The sequence below is a fragment of the Xylocopa sonorina genome, chromosome 1, assembly GCF_050948175.1.
Source record: "Xylocopa sonorina isolate GNS202 chromosome 1, iyXylSono1_principal, whole genome shotgun sequence".
Taxonomy (NCBI): Eukaryota; Metazoa; Arthropoda; class Insecta; order Hymenoptera; family Apidae; genus Xylocopa; species Xylocopa sonorina.
The window spans coordinates 11,614,474-11,637,216 of NC_135193.1; the positions used below are offsets into that span (position 1 = coordinate 11,614,474).

A 22,743-nucleotide genomic window follows, 5' to 3' on the forward strand; every position below is an offset into this window, starting at 1 on the left:
TAAATAAAATTCTTTAACAAATTACATTGTTCATATTATTACACAAATCAATATGTATACATCATAAGATGAAAGCGGCATTGCATTATAACGCAAAACATTTTTTTTATGACTTCATAGCCATTTTGTACGATATTAAAATGATATATATCTTATGAAAAGAAATTACTTATAAATATAATATTCTTATTAATGATATCTTTTTAGGAAACATATAATCAATTAGATTCACCATAATTTATAACAACTTATAACTTACACGTTTTATATTAAATATTTACTTCATTATCTACTATTATGCTGTATATTTTTTTGGAAGATTTGTCGAAATAACTTAAGAAAGTGCTACTGAACGGTAAGATACAACTATACTATATTAAGATAAAATACTAATAACACAGACTGTAGTTATATAATTAACAAACAGTAATTATATAAAAAAGTTTCTTTTACACTGGACTTTATCGTATACATTAGTAATAATAACGAATTTTTAAATTTCTATGTATTGATTACATATTTCGGTTTCTTAAGTAAGTGTATAAGTAAAAAATTTGCTTATTTTGCGGAATGATACAAGAAAAATAATTCAGTGAAAATCAATGTACAGATACAAAAATTATATCTTTCAGAAAAATGAGCGTACATTTTCAGTACGGAAGAAAAAAAGATTGTAAAATTTATAAGTAAATTCACATGTAAAAATATATATCAAACACAGTAGACTATATATTATTGGACATGGAATGATCTTTCACAATAAACAAATCCCTTCTTATCGTGCATCAATGTCAAAAATCTACACTTTGCTGTTCCCTACGTTGCAATATGTTGGACAATATTTGAGTAGAATTCTCACCATATTTGATTGTGTCATCTTCATCTGAACTAAATTCGGCATTTAAAAGATTTGTTAGCGATGTTGACTTTTGAGTTAACAAAGGCAAATTCGTATCGATTCCATCTTCATTTTTTAAATTACTACTTGAAAGAGAATTTACTTGTAACTCCAAATTTTCAGCTATTTTATTCCTACTTGATAATACTTTTTGAACTGTATGAACTATGATTCCACCAAGGCACATTAACAACCCTATAAAATTCAGACCACTCATTTGATCACCTTTCCACTCAACAGCCAAGATTAAAATACATATTTCCTAAACAGACAATAATATATATTAGTAGATATATATTAATTATTCTGTATTAAATGTTAAACTATATAATATTGTATAGAAAAATATAATCTATTATAATTTACCTTAATTATGCCAATAATTGAAAGTGTAAGACTAGAAGTGTATGTAACAACTAAAAATTCTGTAACTTCCATATGGAAAGCTATAATAGCACTTCCAAACACAGCAGTTGTAGTCACTGTAATAGATTCAACATCATTCCAATCTATATTTTTTAAATTACTATACAGATGAGGTCCTAAAATATAATTTATTTATAATCTTTAATGTAATTTATTTGTAACTTAAAATGTAACTTTTTAATTACAGGTGTATTAAAGCACAACAAGGAGAAGACATCTATATATGCTTCAGATTTAACATTTTATTACCTTCAAACCACATCATTATTGGTACAATAGGCAATAACATCCATAATTGCATATAGTACATCATATCAATTGGACTTTTCATTCCAAGTTTAGATTTTTGCATAATCAATTGGGTCATAGTCCATCGGATGCCACTTGAAAATGAGGCTAGAAGGCAGATTATAAATCCAAAAATTTCAAATTGTGTAGATTTATAGGTAAACATAAATAAGCCTCCTGATATCATTACTACAATACAGATTAACGACCAACTCTGTAACAAAATTATTTCTTTACTGTACATACATTATCATTTGAGTAATGATATAGAAATTTAGTTTAATTACTTTCTTCTCTAATTTAAAAAAAAGAGCAAATCCAAGGATAAAGATAATAGTAGTAGATTTTGTCATAGTATACCTAAACAGAAATATAATTGATTAGTATTACAGTGCAATGATAAATATATTTCATTTTATGTTCAATATAAAGTAATAAATACATACAATGACATGATAATTAATGAAATCGCCCAATTTGATAGACCAACATCAAGGCCACTAGCTATTCCAAGTGGTACAACCATCCTTATTATACTTTGCAAAGGGAGATTTAATTGTTGTTTTTTCCAACATGTTTTAATGCACCTGATTAAAGTGGCTAATAAAAATTTTACTAACAAATGACATATTACCACAACAAGAGGAAAATTAAATCCCTAAAAAATTAATGTATGTCAAGAATAAAATCGAATAACACCACAAAATTTTATAAATCACATTTTCTAACTTACATATGTGTTGTAAAGCCATTGTACATAAAATGTTAAGCCTACAGATAAGACAAAATAAGAAAAGATCAATATGGTGATTTGAAAAGTTTTCTTCCATAAAGGAACTTCTTTCTTGGATAAATTTGAAAATTCTTGGACTGGTTGAAGAAAATAATCTGATGTATCATCTGCATCCTTTGCAATTTGATATTTTACATGTGATCTTGTCATACTTTAAAGAAAAATAATCTAGAAACACAAATTTATATTAAATATAGCATTACATATTCCTTTCTACAATTTTCTTACAGAAACATGAAAAACCTTTAAATATGTTTGTTATATAACATAGTTGAACGTGGACAATAACTACAGTGGATTATTAATGAAATATTTAGAAAATACTTTTGTAATCTACTATTGCATTTTTCTTTGTTCAAGTAACCAATGTCACATTTTAAGAGAAATTTGTCAACTGTAATACAGAGTGGAGAAAAATACTATACCGATTATCAATAATAAATATGTTGAACGTACCGTTTTGCACTTCTTTAAATACATAAAAGGTAGTAATAAATTTGTGTACTTTTAACTTTTGACATCTGTTATCAAATTGTAGATTTAATAATACAAATAGCCGTACAACAACGAAGACCGAATTATTACATTCATTCTGTAAATTTAAAATGCATACGAAATTACAAACAAAGATGGTAAAACGAAAACAAAATTAAAATACATATCGCAATCGCTTACTTCGATGTGACAAATGATATAAACGTGGAGCCATTTATAAACATAACCTATAAAGTCACAGTGGATACAGATGCGGGAAGTGGTACACCGCGATCTGATAAACATTGCCTTGGAAACTGGAAACACTCTTATCTGTTTTTAATTTACCATTGCGATAAGTTTATTTGCGGTTAACGGACTCTTTTTGTAAATCAATGATTATTAGGTAAACTCAGCACTTAACGTATTCGTGTTTCGAAATATTGAAATTTATTATAGTAAATTTTATCTATTTCATTAGAATCAACGTTAATTTCGTATGAGATCAATTCAGTGCTGAAATTGATTGTACAATATACATATAAGTGTTGAATACAAATAATGTCAAAATAAGTAAAATGTATTAAATCATACATAAATATTTAACTTTCTGTTTAACACTTTAAGTAAGGATATGAACAGTCAATGGTTATATGTGCTTATTTTTAAGGTAAATTGGCACTAGGTAGAAAGACCACATAAAAAAACACAAATATTTATATCACAAGTTTTTTGTGTATCTTTTTAAAATATTACTGTATTCTTATTTAGTCACAGTGTAAGTTAAATGTATACATATAATTACTTTTTCTCTTATAAAATATATATTAAAAGAATTAGCAAATGAAATTATTTACTATTTAAATGCAGAGATTACATACTTACATTATATATTACATTCACTTATAAGAGTAAGACAAAGATACTTGTACTATGATTTGAAGACAAACCTCAGATTTAAACTTAAGAAACTTTTAAAATACAAAAATTTAATGTGTATAAGCTAAAGATAATCAAATAAAATATTACACCATTAATAGATAAATTTCGTATTTAAAATCTTATACTTAATTGGATTGTCTTCAATTCATGATATTATCTTATAAAGAGACCATCGTATACAGTAGTTCATGAATACACATATACAGGATTATTAGAAAAACATTATATTACAGTTGACCTGAACATAATTAATTGAATACTTTTATTACACATATATAATCAGCCGCTTCTTATTTATATGTTATCTACGGTCATTGCGTCCACCATTTCGGTATCCTCCGCGACCGCGAGAATTAGTTTTTGTTGCAGCAGGAGGTTTTGTCGTTGAATCACCAGAATGTCTCACAGACCCTCCTGGAAGTCCCGAAGTACTACTACTATTTCCACCACTGTTACCATTATTATTATTTCCACTTTTTGTTGTTGTAGAACTACCGGATGTACCACTAACAGGTGTCGTTGAATTTGCTTGAATTGCCTAACAGAATGAAAAGTAATTACATTATTTGCAAAATAAAGCAGAAGCTTATTATTATCCAAAACTAATTAAAAGGTAAGATTGAACAATATTGTACCAATGGTTGCCTTCCAGGTTGACCAGTAATGTTATTTGCATTTCCATTATTTGTGATGCTGTTGTTGACATTACTACCAGGCGGACCAGATCCACTTTGATTGATCAATTGTTGCGCTAAAGCAGGATTTGGTTCGCTCATGTTTAGTTGTTCGTTGATTACCATACAAAATTCACCAATCTTTTGTATATCTCCATTTTTTCCCGAATACAATGTTAAACATTGCCTCCAAACAGATGCGTAGCCTTTGGTTAATCTTACAATGTCACCTGGTACCAAAAGTTGTCCTGGCTCGTCCCAAATTGAAACGTTCATACACGCTGTACTGTCAGCCACTTTAAACGTTCGAACTTCGCGGTTCTCTTTGGTGATAGTAGGATGGCCAACTTCGAGAACAATAAACACTACGTTAATGTTTTTCTGACCCGGCCGTATGTCTTTTATCAGTACGTATTCCATTGTTTTAACAATCAATATACACTTTACACTAGTACACTTTACGAACAATCACTTGTACGTGTGTATTCGAAAATACGTCAGATGTACGTTATTATGTACTTTACTCTGCTGCTTAATTTAACTTCCCTATTGCCCTCGGTATTCGTTTTATATAGTATATTACATCGATTTCTTTCTACAAATACTTAAGATATTACTAGTGAATGTCTAAAGTGTTCAATTGCGTAAAGTAAGAAAGATGTTCATTAGAGAGAGGTAATACGGGTGTTATGCTGTTGGTAGTTGATGGAGTGAATGTCGGCCATCTTATTTTAGTACGTCATGTAGACACCAGTCTCGCCACTGTACTACAATATGCGCGTCATCGAAAGAATCTGGCAGCAGCTGGTTGTAGCATGACTGTGTTGTTGTTACTACGTAGGGTAAACTGTTATATCTATTCAAATTACATATATGTTTACATGTATTTATGTCTAGACAGACGTGATTATCTACAATAGCTGATATACTAGACTTACCTGTGTAGACACGCAATTGTATACAAAATTAACGCGTGCATTAAATGTATAGCTTAAGCATTTAAGTTTCTTTTATATTCTTCTAACACTCGCTAACTACATCTACGAAGAGAGTATAGATTTTAATGTATTTCAACATTATATACAAATACATTTTGGTCTTATTTCAATTAATACCATTTATAAAAGCAATGTAGCTTCGTTTTAACTTGAAAACGAAAGAAAATGAGCATTTTTCAGCTTGAATCATACGTAGAGCAGAATTTTTTCACAGCTTCTACGATTGTATCGAATAAATGATTTAAAATTTTAGTTCTTTGAGATTTGTTATACCAATCGAGTGTATGCACTGGATCGCCACAAAACGTGTGTTTCATTCATTAATCGTTAAATTAAGAATATCGACGAAAATTCATTTAGTTTTGAATACATATAAATATTATCGAACACAGATAACCAAAAAAGTGTGAAATGAGATATTTTTGATTGATTGATAATATTCATCTAAGAGCAAGTTAATGTCAATACTACACTTTTAGATAATGGACGTGGACGATTCCTTAGATCCAAAAGAATTGAAAGTTACCCTCGAAACGTACAAAAAATTGGCAAACGATTTTGCAAACCATGACACAATCTTGAAGGTAAGAAACTTCTCCCCTTTAAATTTATTTATATTTCACTTGAACAGTAATTTACTGATTATAGGACAAAACGGTTTTGTCATACGTAGCATACGTCTTAGAAGTACCCGATTTGGAAATAGTTAACTTGGGTTTAGACATTTTGGAATTGTTTGTTAAAAATGTGGACAATTATGTACATATAACCTCTACTTTTGGGGTTCGTGAAGCATTGGATGCAATTATAAATAAGTACAATATAGATGAGCCAAAGATATCTAAGCGAGCGGAATGTATGAAGGATGATATAGAAAGAATGAAACCACCAATATATAATTTAAGAAGTAGGTGTAGAAGAGTTATAGAGCCTAAAAAGTTGAAGACTCATGTAATTGTGTTACATGTTCATGGTTTGTTACCGGTAAATATAAATCATATGCGTGCATTTTAATTTTGCTTATTTAATATTTCATACTACTTGTACATATGAAATAGGAAACCCGTGCAGAATTAGAGGCGATACTAATAAGAATCAATGGATTAGTTTCTCTTGTAGTTGATGTAGAACACCAACGTGTTACAATGCGTACTTTAAGTTATGTCACAGCTAAACAAATCGCTGAAGCTATTCAAAAAAATTCAGAGACCATGGAAGCAAGATTAGTGACAAGAAATAAACTTAATCAAGAGTATCTTGTTAAATTGGTAAGTTTAATATGCAATAGATTTTCCAAATTATAAGCTTGACATAAGTTGAAATATGCTATTGGTAACAAATATTATAATTTACAGGTTTATACAGGAAATAATGGTGATGCTGAGGATATGCCAGATTACTTACCCGAAGAGGATGAGCAAGAAGATGAAAAGGAAGGAGTTGTGTCATTACTTACTGGATTAAGGCAAAGTGCTTCATCCTTGTACAAATCCACTGCAGAATTTCTTCATAACTCATTTTACTGGTAAATTTATAATCCCTAGCATATTAACTATAATTTTTTATTCTATTGCCAACAAACGATTTAATAAAAGTAGGAAATATTAAAAACTGTAATTCTACAAAAAAAAGATTTGTTAACTAAATTTATTTAAAAGTAACTTTTATGTAATAATGATCCGATAATGTAGTATTTTTCAATTTTTACCTATTTTTCATAATTAAACTTCAAGTTTGACTCATTTTTCACTATATTTAATATTGTATCGAAGAAAGCATTAGTTATATTAATTAAAACAGATTTATAAGTTACGCAAATATATTTAATTATTTAGTAATAATAGATTATGCATTAAACAGCATAAATAAATATAGTTCTTGTTACATTTGATAATAATATTGATGGTTTTTTTAATGCCAATATATATTTCATATGCTTCTTTTTAATTAAACTGTACATATATAATGTATTAAAACCTATAATTAAGCAGAGTGATAAAGTATTTACGTGGTACAGTATCCAAGAAAATTAGTCGTAGAACTTTTTCATGTTCTATGATAAAATAAGGAAGGTTACAATCAAAGATTACATCAAAGTAATATTAATATTCCAAAAAGTTATTTGATGCAAATTATGTTGACTATGTATATTTGTTGGATTATTATTATATAATTAAGTACTATAATATTTTATTGTTATCTTCATAGTAATTTCTCTTGCTAGTGTACTTTGTTATTAAAAATAGGCTGTGCAAATATTTATTGTATTTTAATAAGTTAACGTACATATATGTAAAGATTAAATTAGTTTTCTTATATATACATATTTTGTTTCTTAGTTAAATAAAAGTTTGATGTCTATTTTATATTCCTTCCAAATATTATTGAATATACAGAGTGAATCAATACTCGTGTGATAAAATTTTACAGCTGATACTACACTTCAAAAGCAACAAGAAAGTTCATATAAACCTAAGTCCGATTTGCAAAAATGGTAGAGAAAATTGGGATTTTTGTTTTTTTTAGAGAAACAGCAGTTTCATTCATATTATTGATTGTATCTTCCAAACCATAAGTTCTACAAGAAGATGATAAACAATATCTCTCATCTTAATTACAGAATTTTAGAGTACTGCTGATTAAATAACGAAATTCCTTAATTTTCATTGAATAGAAAGAGTCTGATAAATTATATTTCCCGCTTTAGAGGTAAGAGAGAGAAAGATATATGGAAATGCTATAGGAAAGAGTGAGACAGATATTACCTACTCCATGGAAGGACTCCTGGCGCCATCTCTGTGAAAAGTGCTCAAACTGGTCGCACATAAGTACCGACAGCGAAGTGAACTACTGAAGACTACTAGCGCCATCTCTTGGAGGAGTACTGAAACTAGTCGGGCATTAGTTTTAATACTTCCCACAGAGATGGCGCTAGTAGTCTTCAATAGTTCACTTCGCTGTCGGTACTTATGTGCGACCAGTTTGAGCACTTTTCACAGAGATGGCGCCAGGAGTCCTTCCATGGAGTAGGTAATATCTGTCTCACTCTTTCCTATAGCATTTCCATATATCTTTCCCTCTCTTACCTCTAAAGCGGGAAATATAATTTATCTGACTCTTTCTATTCAATGAAAATTAAGGAATTTCGTTATTTAACCAGCAGTACTCTAAAATTCTGTAATTAAGATGAGAGAGAGAAGCAGAGAGAAGGGTAGAGAAACGAAAATGAAGTCAGGAAGGTAATAGATGTGTAATATACAGGGTGATTCACTATTGGTATGAGAAATTTTTACAAAAATGGCAGAGAATTTTCCTTAGAACCGTATGAAAGATGTCTCCAGTATAAAAGGTAAACAGATAGAAGTGTTTTATATAAAAAAGGTTTTATTTTTTGCTTTGAGGAGGCAGAATTAACGCGAATTGCTTGTATAACACTATTAAGGTCTGTAATTAAAGATCTACATATATTAATTATTGTAAATCAACTTTATTGTTTATAACACAAATTTTGTGTACTGCTTCTATTATTAAAAAATAATAGAACTAGTCAGTTTAGCTGCCGCTGCACAAGAAGGAACAATTTATGCAACTACTCGCATAAATATAATAGATACAATATGTATGATTATTATAAAGTACATCTTTATATAACTTATTAATTATTTCGTCCAAATGAGCACATCAAAATGTTTATACTATATACCTTATTTGCTATTCTCTTAAATTTACATTGTATTGTCTATATTTACAATGTATAGGTAATTGTCATTAAGGCAATTTGAGTTTCAAAGCAGGTACAATAGATGGATGCAGAACAGTACTTTGGACAATTGAGTTATTAGTATCGTCTACTCGTTGGATGTGTAATTGCAATAACTTATTGTTATTAATTTGAAAGAATGAGTATGGTTTTTACATACAGTCCAATACTATTGTTGAGTTTCAGTTTGAAACTCAGACAACCTGCACTGTCTTTGACTATATTATAATACAACTTATATTAGGGTTTTATTTTAAACATAGTCATTAAATTAGGTTTTCCTCCATTTGTTATTGAGAAATGAAAGAATAAAATTTATTACATACAGTACATTAGTCGCACATCTGCAGTAAGATTATCAGTAAAAGTTTTAGTACATCAAAAATATTTAATGACTTTGTTCCAGTAAAATAGTCTTAAAGCAATACCTCATGTCATTTATAATTTAATCCTATCAGAATAGTTGAATATTCATTGGAAAGTGAAAAATTATTCTACCAGTGTGATCATCTATTTCCAATTATAAGCTTCAATTGCTTTATATTGCACGCAACAATTTAACTTTTGTATTTTTCATTTTACTTTAATAGCTAGTGTTTGGTGTATTTTATGCAAATTGCCATAGGCACTTATTATGTAAAATTTATTTAATAACTGTCATTCCATTATGTATTTCCTAAATCATCTTTGAAGGTATATTTTTCTAGTGCAACACTTATGTTTTTACGATTTCACTATATTTATAGACCTCATCCGCTTGCAGAGCAAACGTACAATATACGAGTTTACTTTTCTTTCTTTCTAAGTTGATCTCTACACTATGGTAGATTTTATTTTTGCTCATATATGTGCATGTAATCGTTAACTGATTTTCTGTTTATAGGAATGATTGATTCAGTATTAATTCATTAAATTTTGTTAATACGGAATATGGAAACAAATGCAGCATATAATATATAGATAATAAATTCATACTTAGTTGATATATTTACTAAAAGGAACTATAAAAAAAAAAAAGTAAAAGAGATAATGGAATGAATATTTTACGAAATAACGATTGTTTTCTCTTTCATATGAAAGCATGAGCTGCATGTATTTACAAATAATACTATATAGTAACATGTCACTAAACATGTTTTTGTTAATTTTCGTCCTTGTTGAGACTATCAATCCACGCTTCACTTTTTCGTAGAAAAAATAATTATTGATTTAAATGTCCATTTTCTATAGCGTAGAGTAAATTATATCATAAATCATGATAAGAGTGAGATATATTTTCATTAAATTAATTTCATTGTTGAACTTGCATAATAAGTGTTCAAAAAAATAAATTCGAATTTCAATCAAGTCTCAGAACATGATTTCAAATATTTTTTGTGTAACCGTCCAATATTTTTGGAATATTAATGTAATATTTCATTGATAAATAATGCATAAAATAAATGTACATATACACCTAATATATATCGTAAATGGATAAATATCTACAATATTTAACACAGGATGCTATTACGCTAGAAAAATGCACTGGCTGTTAGGTACTTATATTATATCACTCATAAATGAAATATAAAAATCGTATTAATCTATACGCTACTTTCTATTTTTAAATTTGCACCTACGGGTTGAGACGCAACTGTAATCTCACTGACTTCATCGGTTTCTGATTGACTCGAAGTATCAGAAACGTCATCTATTTCTTTCCTCTAAATAAAAACAAAAGTACAGCGTGTATTATACTGCATATAATATATTTATAAATAATGAACAGCAATTGTATATATTCCAGCTTACCTTATGAGAAAAATGAATATTACGAAATACTCTTTGTATATCGGGATTACTTTCTAACGTAGAGGACTGACTGGACGGAGGATGCGAATATTCAGAAGTATTTTCTTCATCAGAAGCTAATACTCCTTCTATTCGTATTGTTGCGTGCTTAAATCTTCTTAATCTACACCCAGGACCAATTGGCCTTCTTGCAATGCTATAAAATAAATCCAATGAAGTAAATTAGTAATGGAATTCGTTTTTCAAGTTTTCTGATAATAATACCTTCTTCTTCTAAGAGAATAATTGTATGTGTAGCTTGGATCTTCGCCTTCTTCATCCGACCAACTTTCTTCACATGCATCATCTTCAGGATCACATAAAGTATCCATACTTTCAGAACAAGACCGTGTTTTAATTCCTGTTTGTTCTTGTGGTGTATTAGTACCATTAACATTAATTCCAAAATGTCCAGATAATTTTACAGAATCTTCTTTACCTCTGAAAATGATTATTTGTCGTCCATAACTATTACTATATGTTGCATCTATAATTATTAGTATAAAATTTGTACATGCGTATATTAATACCTGTGTTGTATCACATCATCGCAATTTCCATTATCTATAGGAGAAATAAGACGATTGGCATTTATAATTTCACTAACTTTTCGGCCAAGCGTTTCAAGATTATCATCATCACTACAGTCCTTCAACCGTTCATTCCCGTTTGTACGATTTTCATTCGAAGGTTCAGGACTGGAACAAGGACTAGATTGCATTCTATAATGAGCTTCGGATACAACTGAATTTCCATTTAAACATTCTGGTACTTGTTTACTTAACGACTGTTTATTAACGCTATTTACAGAAGTCTTCTCCGTCGAAGAAATTACTGTGATATACCCAGCGGGACTAAAATCAGTCTCGCTGATATCCATTATATCTGTTTGTGTTTGGTTATCAACAAAACGTGCGCATACTTCGGTGCTCTGAAAACAAACATTATGTTCAATATTACTCTAGTTCTAATTGAATATTTTATTATACTAGTTTGGCAATTCAATCATTTCTAATATTTTTGCAAAATTATAATATCTTTTTAGCCGTAAATAAAATAAATATTTATTAATGCAAATTAAGTTAAATATTTACTTTTCTTTCACGATGAGGACTCGATCGGGGGCTAGAATTCACCCCGCATCCAGATCCTACTCTACGATGCCTATATTTGCGTTGTTTAAAACTATTATTAGGAGCTAAAATGGTCTCCGGTTGATTAGATTCATTTAGCTGGGTATACATGGTGGCTTTTACTGGACTTTGTGGACTGTCTGTTGGAGATGGTGGAGTGGTTGGAGTGGACGATGTTGAAAACTGGTTCGTAGGATTACGTTTACGATGAAGTCTTTCTTGAGCTTTTAAAAGAGGATGTACAAGACGTTTTTTACATTGTTTATATCCATTCTGTTGTTCTCGTCTAAATGATAAATAATATCACAAAAATTCAGTATTTGTTAATCGTATAGGACTTTTCATATTACTTTATGTATCAATTGATTACTTACTTAATTACATCTCGTTCGCGCTGTTCTAATTGCAATAAAACAGCGCTTAATTCTAAGTACAAATTATTAGTGCGTTCAAGCTTTCGTTCATAGTGTTCCCGGATATCTTGAGCATGTCTTAGTTCATCCTCGCGTCGTCGAATTAGATCAGCTTCAAATCTTGGACTACTACAACTATTTGTTTGCATTTGTTTCATATGATCCCTAATTTCCTTTTTCCAAGATTGCTAAAAATAAAATAATTATTATGGATCTTATTGTTTGAATAGGTTCTCCTTTGCCTTTACTTTCAAAGCTTATCACTTTACCTGCGTCTTAAAATAATCATCAGGCTTAGTATATAACACTTCAACCGCTGCAATACCGAGATGAATCTCAATGTGTTTAAAGGAAGGTCTATTACGTGGTTTTGCAGCCCAACATTGTTTTACCAGTAACCTATAACCTTCTGGGCAACTTGCAGGAATTGGTAACTGAAGAGAATTATTGCCAACGCCCCAAATAATTGCTGAAGAATCCACGTCTTTGTAAGGAACTTCACCACTTAAGAGTTCCCATAATACCACGCCATATGACCAGATATCTACTTTTTCAGAACATGGTTCGTTTCTGATGATTTCTGGAGCCATCCAGGCAACTGTACCAGCAAAACTCATTCTTGTACTAATTTCATTCCATTCTCTACTAGTTCCGAAATCACTAATTTTTACAACTTCTCCTTGTCCTATCAATACACTGAAAGAGCAGATAGTACTTAAAAAATAAAAAGGAAAACATTTCTTACATTATTCATCGATTAAAAATTTGCTGATAAAAGGTATAGGTATTATTTATACTAAATATTATACTTTGGACTTTTAAGGTCTCTATGTATTATTTTATGAGCATGAAGATAGGCCATTCCAGCAGCAATTTGTTTTGACCATGACACTAATCTAGGAGGTGGAACGGGCTCTCCAGCTCTAAGGAGATCGTACAGTGGTCCATATGGGCAAAATTCCATTATTATACAGTAACAAGGCGCTTGTGTACAGACACCTCTGAAAATATATAGAGATTTTCATTTATTATCATTAATTTCTGCACATATACAATAAAGCTAAAACCTTACTTAAATTGAACAATATTTGGATGATTTAGCTTTCGTAAGTGCCGTATATCAGTCTCGCGTGGTTCCCGTACTTTTTTTACAGCTACAACTTCCTTGTTTAATTTTCCACTAAATACTGCACCCTGAGCTCCAGAACCAAGCCACTGAAGTTCACTGATTGATTCAAACGGTATTTCCCAATCATCCGCTAAAATAACTTCGTTTTAATTTCAGAACATTACAAGGAATACATTAAACTTATAGAAAAATAATTTCTTACACTGATGTCCCTTAATTTTTTCATTTACAGCTGCCTTTGACAGCATAGTCCACACTGGACGCATACATCCTAAGATACCTTCTACCCAGCTTGATTTCTGTGCGTCTAAAGTTCCAGAACCTGGAGGACATTTTGTTGCAGTTTCACTGGAGTTACTATTGCTTCCTGAATTGCTATGATTGTTATTAGGTAATTGAGCATCTCGTGCATCAGTGATAATAGGACCACCTCCTGCAATTCCACTCAGCTGGCCCAATTCTTCTTGGATACATAACATGCTAAAATAAATCATTAAAGGTATTAAAAAGTTCAATTCTTTAAGTGTGTAAAAAAGGTACCACTGTCAAATAACTATCTTCCTCTTTTTTAATTATACAATATTTCATGTAATTGAAAACAATAGAATGATCATTTTTTATCTTTAGTCAAATAATAGTTTTTTTTATAATGGAACAAAAATGCACACTATGAAATTTTATTAAGAAGTTGTAAAAAAAAACTTATTCCTAGTAGTGCATGAAAGAAAGTACAGAAAAGATATAATAAAAGATTGAAGCTACCTTCTACTAATTTTTTTAAAATAAATAATTTAACTTTAAGTAAAGCTTTCAAGGTTGTGCACAATTGTTTCACGTGAAGGTCAAAGATGGTATGGAAAGCACGATGTATTAGTGAAAGTCTATCCTATGTGCCTCTATCTATGATCGATGAAGTGCGTGATTTCGTTCTATATTGTAGGTTGCAATATTTATATAGCATACAAACAACAATTAATTAGAAGTATAAATAACTTTTTTATTATACTAAAATTTGAATTTCATTAACGAAAATTTATTGTCCAGTCCATTACCAACGAGAATAACTTGTTACCCTTATTATCGCGGAACATTTACATTGCAATTAAATTGTATACTTCAATCATGTCTAAGTTCCTTTATAATAATGGAACATTATTGTATTGTTAAAAAAAGAGATAAGTAAATGCTATCAATTCTTCAAAAAGTAATTAAAATATCTTGGTTTAATGATAATGAGATATTTCGATCTATAAAAAACACTAACACACGATCGAAAAAGTAGTGTTGTTAGGGAATTATAGAATTATAAGAATTTTATTTGCATTTAATCTTCAAAAGTTCTTGTTATAAATCGAGCCAATTAGTTTTACGATTGAGTTATTGTGTTTATAATTATACTATTACAAACATGCGATGTAGTTATGCGCAATAAAATAATCTGTCATTTTTTAATAATTTTATCAATTTTAGCACGGGTATAAAAATTTATAGATAAAATTTGAATGGAACAACCTATGAATTTTCCTTTTCATTATGTCAAATTTCCATAATAAACGATTTGTTGCACACATAACCATATAAAGGTAAGCGAAACATATATCGCTACACTGAAGAATAGTAAGATGAAGATGGTGTAAATAAAATTGATAATATCATATATGTCAATTGCTGGAAAGATTTTTTAAAAAGACTTGTACACCTGTCAAACATAATTTGTAATGGTAAACAGCAGAACTGAATCAAGGGTAACTATCTGTATTTATGATTTACGTTACTCTGATTGTGTATCGTGCATTTTTTACTACATCATTTAGTGATTGTATTTTCTATCCGTCAAAGAAGTCCAAGTTGCGTAATAAACGTACGTATTTAACAAAACTGGAAAGGCATGAAAAGGACACGGACACACGGATTATATGATCGTTAACCAAGGCTATGACATAAATATCTGATAAATTCGAAAGATCGCTAATACGAGTTTATGCGGATGTGTTAGTGCGAAGACAAGATCGAAGCCGTCAACGATGGTGCCGTTATCGGAAGCACATTCCGACGACTTGGCCTTCGTGCTCACCTCCTCGTACCGACGTTGTTTGGAACGACTGTATCATCGTTCTGCGTCTTCCGGAGGAAAAACCGTGTAAATACCATCGTACCACGCGTTGCATATGGTTATAGTACTCTTGTCCCATACAGTGAGAGAAAGTATCACTAAACCATGCCACTGATTGAACGTTTGCGCGACAAACAAAAAATAAGAACGGTGAAATTATACGAGATGCACACGAGCACGAGACATGTGTGAACTAACAAGTTTAGCCAATAGAGGGCCGCATTCACCGTTCGCTTTTATGTGATGTGACGATTAAGCGGTATTGTTCGTAATTACAGTGTATCATAATGTGATAATGCTTAAAAGTATAGAATCCTTCCAAATATCGAATGTATTTTCCAGTATGAATACGTATAGGCAGTTGAAAATGGTATCGGATTGATATCATGAACCAAAATTATATCGTAATAGTATAACTATTTAAATTTTGAACAATCATTTTGTGGTGTACTTACGGCGGGAAATGAAGTGTACGCATGCGCAACCGAACGCGCGTAATTTGACACAACAAAGCGCGTTATTTTAAATACGTATGTTTACAAACAAACATTGGCAATTTGTTCTGTTGCATTTAGTTTTGTAAAACTTTGACATTCTTACCTATTAGTAAATATGTGTGTTTCCGGATGGGATGGTGATAAAATTACTTGATTGACATCCGATGACGCCTCTGTCTCCTGAGATTCAAATTTGTACATCTCAGGTTGAGACAGTGTCTCTGTTTCAGCAGGAGTTCGCATCGCTGCTTATTGCTCCGTATTCCAATTCTACAAAATTTATGATTATATAATTGAAGTAACTTTTTGCTTGGGTGTTGCATGCACATGTACACCTTTGAAGGATGTCGTCCACTAGTGTATTACCCTAAAAGTAAGGATTGGTGCAAGGAAAAAACGAATAAGAGATCACCTTTGGCATAACATGAGCAGGTTGGGTTCAATGGAATGCCGATCTAGTAAGAGGCGTGGTATGTGACGGTCACATACCAAACTTAACCGTGGTTTTATTTTTCGTGCGGGGAGATTCCTTAAGTCAAATTGATTCGTACTTGTACGTATAATTAATATTTTAAGAAATCTTGTAACGAAGTAGTTCTCTGTACTAGCATGAAAGAGAAAGCGGAAGATTTTATAATCTCTAATTCATCATTTTTTAATAAGCTACGTAGGTAGAACTTATAAATTCTAAATTATACGCTCTAATCTTATCATGAAAATATTATCATAGACACACGGAATAAGTAAATTAATTAAAAATTTAACTGATTTTGTAAAGAAGTTTGTACCTTCTATCCGGTACTGGTTTGTACGCAGCACCCTTCAGCCCCACGAAAAAGAAGAACACGAAGTTTTCTATAATGAGTCATTCGTAGGCGTGCCTTAGAATAATCCCAAACACCTGTGCTAAGGTCTAGGTAAGCTCTAGCGTGCTAAGAACACCCTCCGAAACCTTCTAAATTTGCTAGTAGCAAATCTGCGTAAAAATTACGAATGTAATGAAAACATTATCAGTGATATTGTTTCGATTGCAAATATTTTATTTATGATAACTTAGATAACTACTTAAAATTTATCCAGATAAATATATGTTTTGTTATTAACTGATACATTAGAGTGTTTCTAATTTCCTATGAGACAATGAAGAAGCTGAAAGTTTTGGCAGAGTTAACAGATCGATGTTCCAAAAGAGTGAACACGTTTCACCCTCCGTTTTTTGCAGAAACTATGCCTGTGACTAAGGCTAAGGAAGAACGACTCGTAATGAGAGGGGTGTTCATTGTCTATCCTGGTTTGCCGTTTTGCTAATCAGAATGCCATAATTTGATTATGCATCGTGTTATAGTACCAATATATCATGTTCTATTCTAATATAATATGTTTTAGGCTTAGAAATACTGAACAGAGAAATAACTAACTTTTAAACACCAAATTTGAAAAAACTAAAATGGTACGTAGTACATCAACTTTGATCCTTTAAATGTTCTTCCTATGTACAGGCGCACCTGACTTTCTATAACAGAAGAAGCTATTGGAAGATTTTAAAGAATATTCTAAAAATATGTTCCAATACTGTAGTCGCGGAAACAAAGTAGAAAACATCTCCATCATTGCAAGCGTTATTTTATATGAACATATTCCAGTTTCGGTTAAATGAATACATACTCCTCTGGGAAAGGTGTGACGAGAATTAGAAATTTTAGTTTCGCTGTACGAAATGCAAGTTGCATAATAGAATAGGCGACATGGAAAAATGTAAATTAAAATAATGTTCTTCCTAACATTTTGACTATATAAAGAAATTACTTATAATATGATTTAACACGGAAAAGTACTAACTTTAGTTTAAGTAAGTTCATTAGGAAGTTGTATGCAAATGTGTTAAATATTTCATTTGAATAACAACGTGCACAGTTTTGCTGCACATCCTCGCGTTGAAATCACTCGATAAATTAAGTGATCGCGGCGCTGTCTATAGCGTCAGTGATCGGTACACACATCGTTTTAATTGTATTTCAAATTAACGAAACCAGAATAATGTTAAAAAGAAAATGATTTTCATCAACTATGAACTTTATTTTGTTCTCAAATAGGAGCGAAATTAAATATAATCTACCTATTCAAGGACATATACATAGTGTAATATAGAAAGAGAAATATGCTAGAAAAGCTGGATAAAGCATTTGTTAAAATGCTTAAGTAATTTTTATTAGTAACAAACATATTTGACACTATGTCGCTCGTTAACATTTGGAGATCATAAATTGTATGTAAATCATTCAAGTGTACAGAAAATGGGTCGAGAGAAAAGTTTCCTTCGAAACTATAATATACTCGATATATTACGAAGTACAAATATTTTTTATTCTATAAACCAGTACTCAATTACCAAATTTTACTGGTTGTAAACAAGATTGGACTCGGTTAAAATTATTCTGAAATTGATTAAAAAATCACGTGTTAATGTTGCTCATAACAAAGATGTTTTTACTTCTATGTGCACGAACTGTTCCAAAAACCTATTTCTATTTGAACCATGTCCTTCTGGAGATATGTTTTTTTTCAGTTGTACAAAAATAGTAGCCGTGTTCACTAAAAGAGGTAATGGGACTACACTTCAAAGCGCCGACAGTTTGGGCAAAGCGACGCTTGAATCTTTGAAAGAGACGCATGAAACGTGCACTGCTGCGACGGACGAAATGAGATCCGTGCTCAATGCAGAACGATCGGGAACGTGAGCTTTCACTTTCCTCGAGCGGCTTGCACAAGCGAGACACAACCGTGGTTAGGGCGCACGACATTTGGTACGAAAAACCCGTCGAACCATGAAGCGTCGAATATTTGGACAGGATAGTACGAATGAAAAGTTTCGTGTTTGAAAATGGAGAAGAGGAAGAGTATGGGAGACGCTTTATCGATTAAGCTCAGGCAACCCCTCTTCTCTTACCTGTAGAGAAAATATCTGCCGACAATGACGGCGACAGCGACGATTTCCTCCTACGAAGTACCCATAAAATTGTAACTGGCGCCATGCATTTGCAAAGTCTTTGGAAACTGCTAAGTCTGACAACTGTAAGCACGAGAGTCCTCGGACTCTTAAAAAAACGTATCCTCGTGTTGCACGTCACAATAATCATGCAGAATAATATGTATGTATTTCACTGTATAAACTATAACACTATTATATATGTGTTCCGAATTATAAGCGAGCTCAAAGAGCCGCGGATCTATTCTTGTTAATGGTCATGAAAACAACCCCGCAACACCCCGACGCACGACGCGTCCAGCGGACACTAAACAAAATGGCGCGTACCGTCGTCCACGGCTTTGACACCAGAGTGCGCCTGTTCTCTGTATGAGTGTGTAAGGACTACAGCTTTGTACCTTAGCAGAGGGGGACAAAGTACCGAACAGGTCCGTCTATTCAAACCACGCCTCTTGGTATTCGAGACGCGCACACAAATCTACTGCATATACTATTGTACATGTCCCTGCAGGTTTGCAGGGATGCATGTACACTTTCCAAAAATCCGTGGATGAAATATTTTTCGGACCGATATATTTTTCTGTGCATTTTTTTTGTTATAATGACTTTAGTAGTCCAATCGCTGTCTGCCGTTGGCTTGAAAATACGAAGTATAATGTAGAAATTAACTAATGTATTCCCTGCAAGAGGGGTTATCTTTTAACCAATAGTAGACACACAATAACATATATATATGCAGCCCTGTATGTTAGGTAGCGCCACTATTATCCATGCTACTTCCTTCAACCCCACATTACGAGAAATCGCTAACTCTTGAATCTCTGAAATTTTATCTCCCCGTCTTTTTTTTCAAAGAAAGGAAACTGATTTTACGTATCTCGACAAATCTACAAATATATGTAATTAATTCATGTTCAACTTGCCTTTTTACTATTAACACATACTGTCGTAAAATTCAAAAAATTAGTAGTAGGATACACTTAATCTTAAAGATGCTCACTAGTTAGGGTATGCAGTGGGGTGATGAAGGGCCAACAAACGAGTTTTTGACAATCGTAGTTATACCTGTATCGCTTGACCGATGCTAGAAAACGATATAGGTAATGCATTTGTCGTTTATGTAGTATTTTCTACACTATAGGTCCTTTCCATTTTTCTTTCATCTTAAGATATATCTATGCTCTTTATATAAATTTATATAATACGTCTAAATTATATTAAAATTATATTAAACAGTATTTTCATAATAAATATACATACGAAAGAATATATATTCCAACTATTATGTTACGTAAAAGTATTTCCAAGAAATTTATCATTTCGATTTTCCTCGGATGAACAGAAGTAAAGGAGAAGAGAATACTGATTCCTGGAAGTATTTTCGTTATTTCTTGGAAACCGTCAGAATTTTTTCTTTCTGCTCTATATTCGACGGATTCGGCCGCCCCTTCGCACAAGCGCAGAATATATCTTTCCATATCATAGGAAGGATGTATATTAGTAGAGTAGTTAGTTGTATTTTATCTTACTCTCTCCGAGTTAAGCTGAAAATCATTTTCGGTTTATTATCCTTTATATTTTATGAGTGAAATTTTCTTCTATCTTCTTTCATTTCTTATCCTTTACTTATTATCATTGCGTCTTTTGACGCATAAGCACCGTCGCAAGTTGATCGATTCTATTATGACGTCATAATTACCCTTTCAATCGTATTCTTGATTTCTACACAATCCATATACAATGCTTAAATTTGTTATCTCAATTAAGATTTCTTAATTATGAGAAAGTTTATACATATATAAAATAATACACAATTATACAACATTACACAACAATCCAATTCTTTATATTTTTCTGTAACATTTTCAAGTACTGCAAATGCCTGCAAGAAGTTATCCTTTTCTAAGCCAAATTGCTTACACTGATGTAAAAATGCAAAATGAATATATAGGAGTTCCAAGTTTTGTTTAAAAGTGTGTCTAAGAAATATGAATTTTGAAAATTATTTGTTAATAGTTAACATAAATGTTTCTCTTGGAATTGTTTGGTCATTATATGATCTTGTTTTGATGTAATTCCATATGTTATTAAAATATTTTATAGTGAACAGGCATATGCATGATGTATGGTGTTACCTGATGAACTAAAAGATATTTTTATTTCAACGCTAGTCTGTTCTTTCAAATCAGTCTTTCAAATATATGAATTCTAGTTATGGATAGATTCATATTTTATGGATGTTGCAATACGTGTGGAGTAGTTTTAATTGTTGTTATTTTATAGGAGGGATGACATGCCAACTCATTGATGATTTTTTCAGCAAGTTCATGCATATACTATGTATTTGATCATTTTCAATTAAAATATTTATGTCACTTTCATTGTAAAGTTTTGCCAAAGTTAATAATGTGTTATAATTTTATGTGTCATGTATAACAGTTTTGTAATACAAGTACCTTTTCCACCAGCAGAACTTAGCAACAAAAGAAATCCATCGAAGTGACATGAAGAAGATAATTATTCTATTTCTTGTCTTATATAGTTTAATATCACATCACTTAACACGTGTCCTTTTAGTAAATAACCAAGTGTCCTATTGTTTGCAACAATTCCCTCCAGCTTGACATATTACATTTCTTGTTAAATATGTTCATGGGCTATGTCTGTCATTATAAATTTCATTTTTTACTTTCTCTTCTGTATCAACAAGAACTGCTCTTGCTAAGCGATCATTATTTTTTGATTCATCACTAAACCATTTATTAAACGTGTCTTCTGAATACTGATTATTATCATTATATGATACACCTCTATCTGCACATTCTATATCAAACAATAGTTATGAAAATAATGTATGTCCCAGTTAATTTCCACACTGCCCAAATTATATGTTGAGCATTATTCAAATGTGAAAAAGGAAGAGAGAGAGAAAGAGAGAGGGAGAGAGAGAGAGAGAGAGAGAGAGATAATGCTTTTGTTTATTAGTTTAGAAGTAACTTACTTTCTGTTACAACACAGTAAAGGATATTTTCTTTGTCATGTCCAATCACATGGATAATTGCGTGCGAAAATTCGTAATTTCAAATATGTTAATTATAGATATATATTTATATATTTTAGAAGATACTGATGTTATTAGTCGAAGGTAATATTTGTGAGTAGTGCAGCAAACTTCCGTGAGATTACATAATTGTATCCTCCGATTAAATGATTAAAAATAATAAGATTTATAAATTATTTGCTGGGATGTATTTTCAGCGGTGTCAGATTTTAATATCACAGAAAAAGTTAACATTTCTTCATAACCGTAATAATATATTAATTATATTAAATATAGAGACAGAAATAAAAATATACTAATTATGCTGTGTAGTTTGAAAACTACG

The 22,743-nt window shown here is 31.1% G+C and overlaps 4 protein-coding genes across 9 annotated transcripts; 1 reads left to right on the forward strand and 3 right to left on the reverse strand.

Moving 5' to 3' along the window:
* Window positions 1–254: 254 nt before the first annotated feature.
* Wnd (Mitogen-activated protein kinase kinase kinase 13 wallenda) lies at window positions 255–19,691 on the reverse strand. The gene is made up of 68 exons (XM_076895915.1): window positions 19,319–19,691; window positions 16,475–16,641; window positions 13,964–14,241; window positions 13,705–13,891; window positions 13,442–13,633; window positions 12,902–13,328; window positions 12,594–12,820; window positions 12,181–12,505; window positions 11,617–12,017; window positions 11,312–11,527; window positions 11,048–11,243; window positions 10,846–10,959; window positions 10,752–10,784; window positions 10,637–10,709; window positions 10,301–10,434; window positions 10,179–10,254; window positions 9,981–10,126; window positions 9,836–9,907; window positions 9,752–9,763; window positions 9,650–9,668; window positions 9,580–9,597; window positions 9,410–9,471; window positions 9,292–9,369; window positions 9,197–9,232; window positions 9,108–9,144; window positions 9,038–9,055; window positions 8,815–8,937; window positions 8,715–8,763; window positions 8,660–8,668; window positions 8,491–8,574; window positions 8,355–8,377; window positions 8,263–8,289; window positions 8,026–8,102; window positions 7,675–7,805; window positions 7,584–7,634; window positions 7,352–7,445; window positions 7,156–7,201; window positions 7,047–7,112; window positions 6,898–6,987; window positions 6,532–6,645; window positions 6,264–6,424; window positions 6,172–6,203; window positions 6,020–6,093; window positions 5,884–5,937; window positions 5,686–5,782; window positions 5,580–5,593; window positions 5,521–5,535; window positions 5,234–5,433; window positions 5,079–5,122; window positions 5,003–5,041; window positions 4,943–4,951; window positions 4,053–4,059; window positions 3,830–3,882; window positions 3,675–3,691; window positions 3,575–3,619; window positions 3,487–3,499; window positions 3,304–3,395; window positions 3,256–3,260; window positions 3,081–3,212; window positions 2,862–2,997; window positions 2,743–2,799; window positions 2,609–2,693; window positions 2,346–2,556; window positions 2,059–2,270; window positions 1,900–1,972; window positions 1,574–1,826; window positions 1,265–1,440; window positions 255–1,160 (listed from the first exon to the last, which is right to left on the reverse strand). Exons 2-68 carry the CDS (start codon window positions 16,612–16,614, stop codon window positions 792–794), a joined length of 7,176 nt encoding a protein of 2,391 aa, XP_076752030.1. The 5' UTR covers window positions 16,615–16,641; window positions 19,319–19,691; the 3' UTR covers window positions 255–791.
* LOC143430862 (SOSS complex subunit B homolog) lies at window positions 4,030–4,915 on the reverse strand. The gene is made up of 2 exons (XM_076907308.1): window positions 4,457–4,915; window positions 4,030–4,359 (listed from the first exon to the last, which is right to left on the reverse strand). The coding sequence occupies exons 1-2, from the start codon at window positions 4,913–4,915 to the stop codon at window positions 4,123–4,125; spliced, it is 696 nt and encodes a 231-aa protein (XP_076763423.1). The 3' UTR covers window positions 4,030–4,122.
* LOC143430720 (armadillo repeat-containing protein 1) lies at window positions 4,697–7,228 on the forward strand. Of its 6 annotated transcripts, none has more exons than XM_076907137.1 (5): window positions 4,697–4,902; window positions 5,973–6,077; window positions 6,142–6,477; window positions 6,552–6,761; window positions 6,849–7,228. In XM_076907137.1, the coding sequence occupies exons 2-5, from the start codon at window positions 5,976–5,978 to the stop codon at window positions 7,020–7,022; spliced, it is 822 nt and encodes a 273-aa protein (XP_076763252.1). In that variant the 5' UTR covers window positions 4,697–4,902; window positions 5,973–5,975; the 3' UTR covers window positions 7,023–7,228. The 6 variants fall into 6 exon arrangements, with proteins under 6 accessions (XP_076763252.1, XP_076763226.1, XP_076763243.1 ...); XM_076907111.1 differs by lacking the exon at window positions 4,697–4,902 and adding an exon at window positions 5,185–5,337 and having other exon boundaries at window positions 6,849–7,103; XM_076907128.1 differs by lacking the exon at window positions 4,697–4,902 and adding an exon at window positions 5,316–5,332 and having other exon boundaries at window positions 6,849–7,099.
* Window positions 19,692–20,598: 907 nt separating the features above from the next.
* On the reverse strand, window positions 20,599–22,256 carry LOC143424120 (tubulin delta chain). The gene is given in 9 exon segments (XM_076896047.1): window positions 20,599–20,827; window positions 20,887–20,901; window positions 20,984–21,057; window positions 21,168–21,305; window positions 21,308–21,603; window positions 21,606–21,662; window positions 21,665–21,784; window positions 21,787–21,961; window positions 21,963–22,256. Coding segments are annotated over 9 exon segments (1,398 nt in total).
* Window positions 22,257–22,743: the final 487 nt, after the last annotated feature.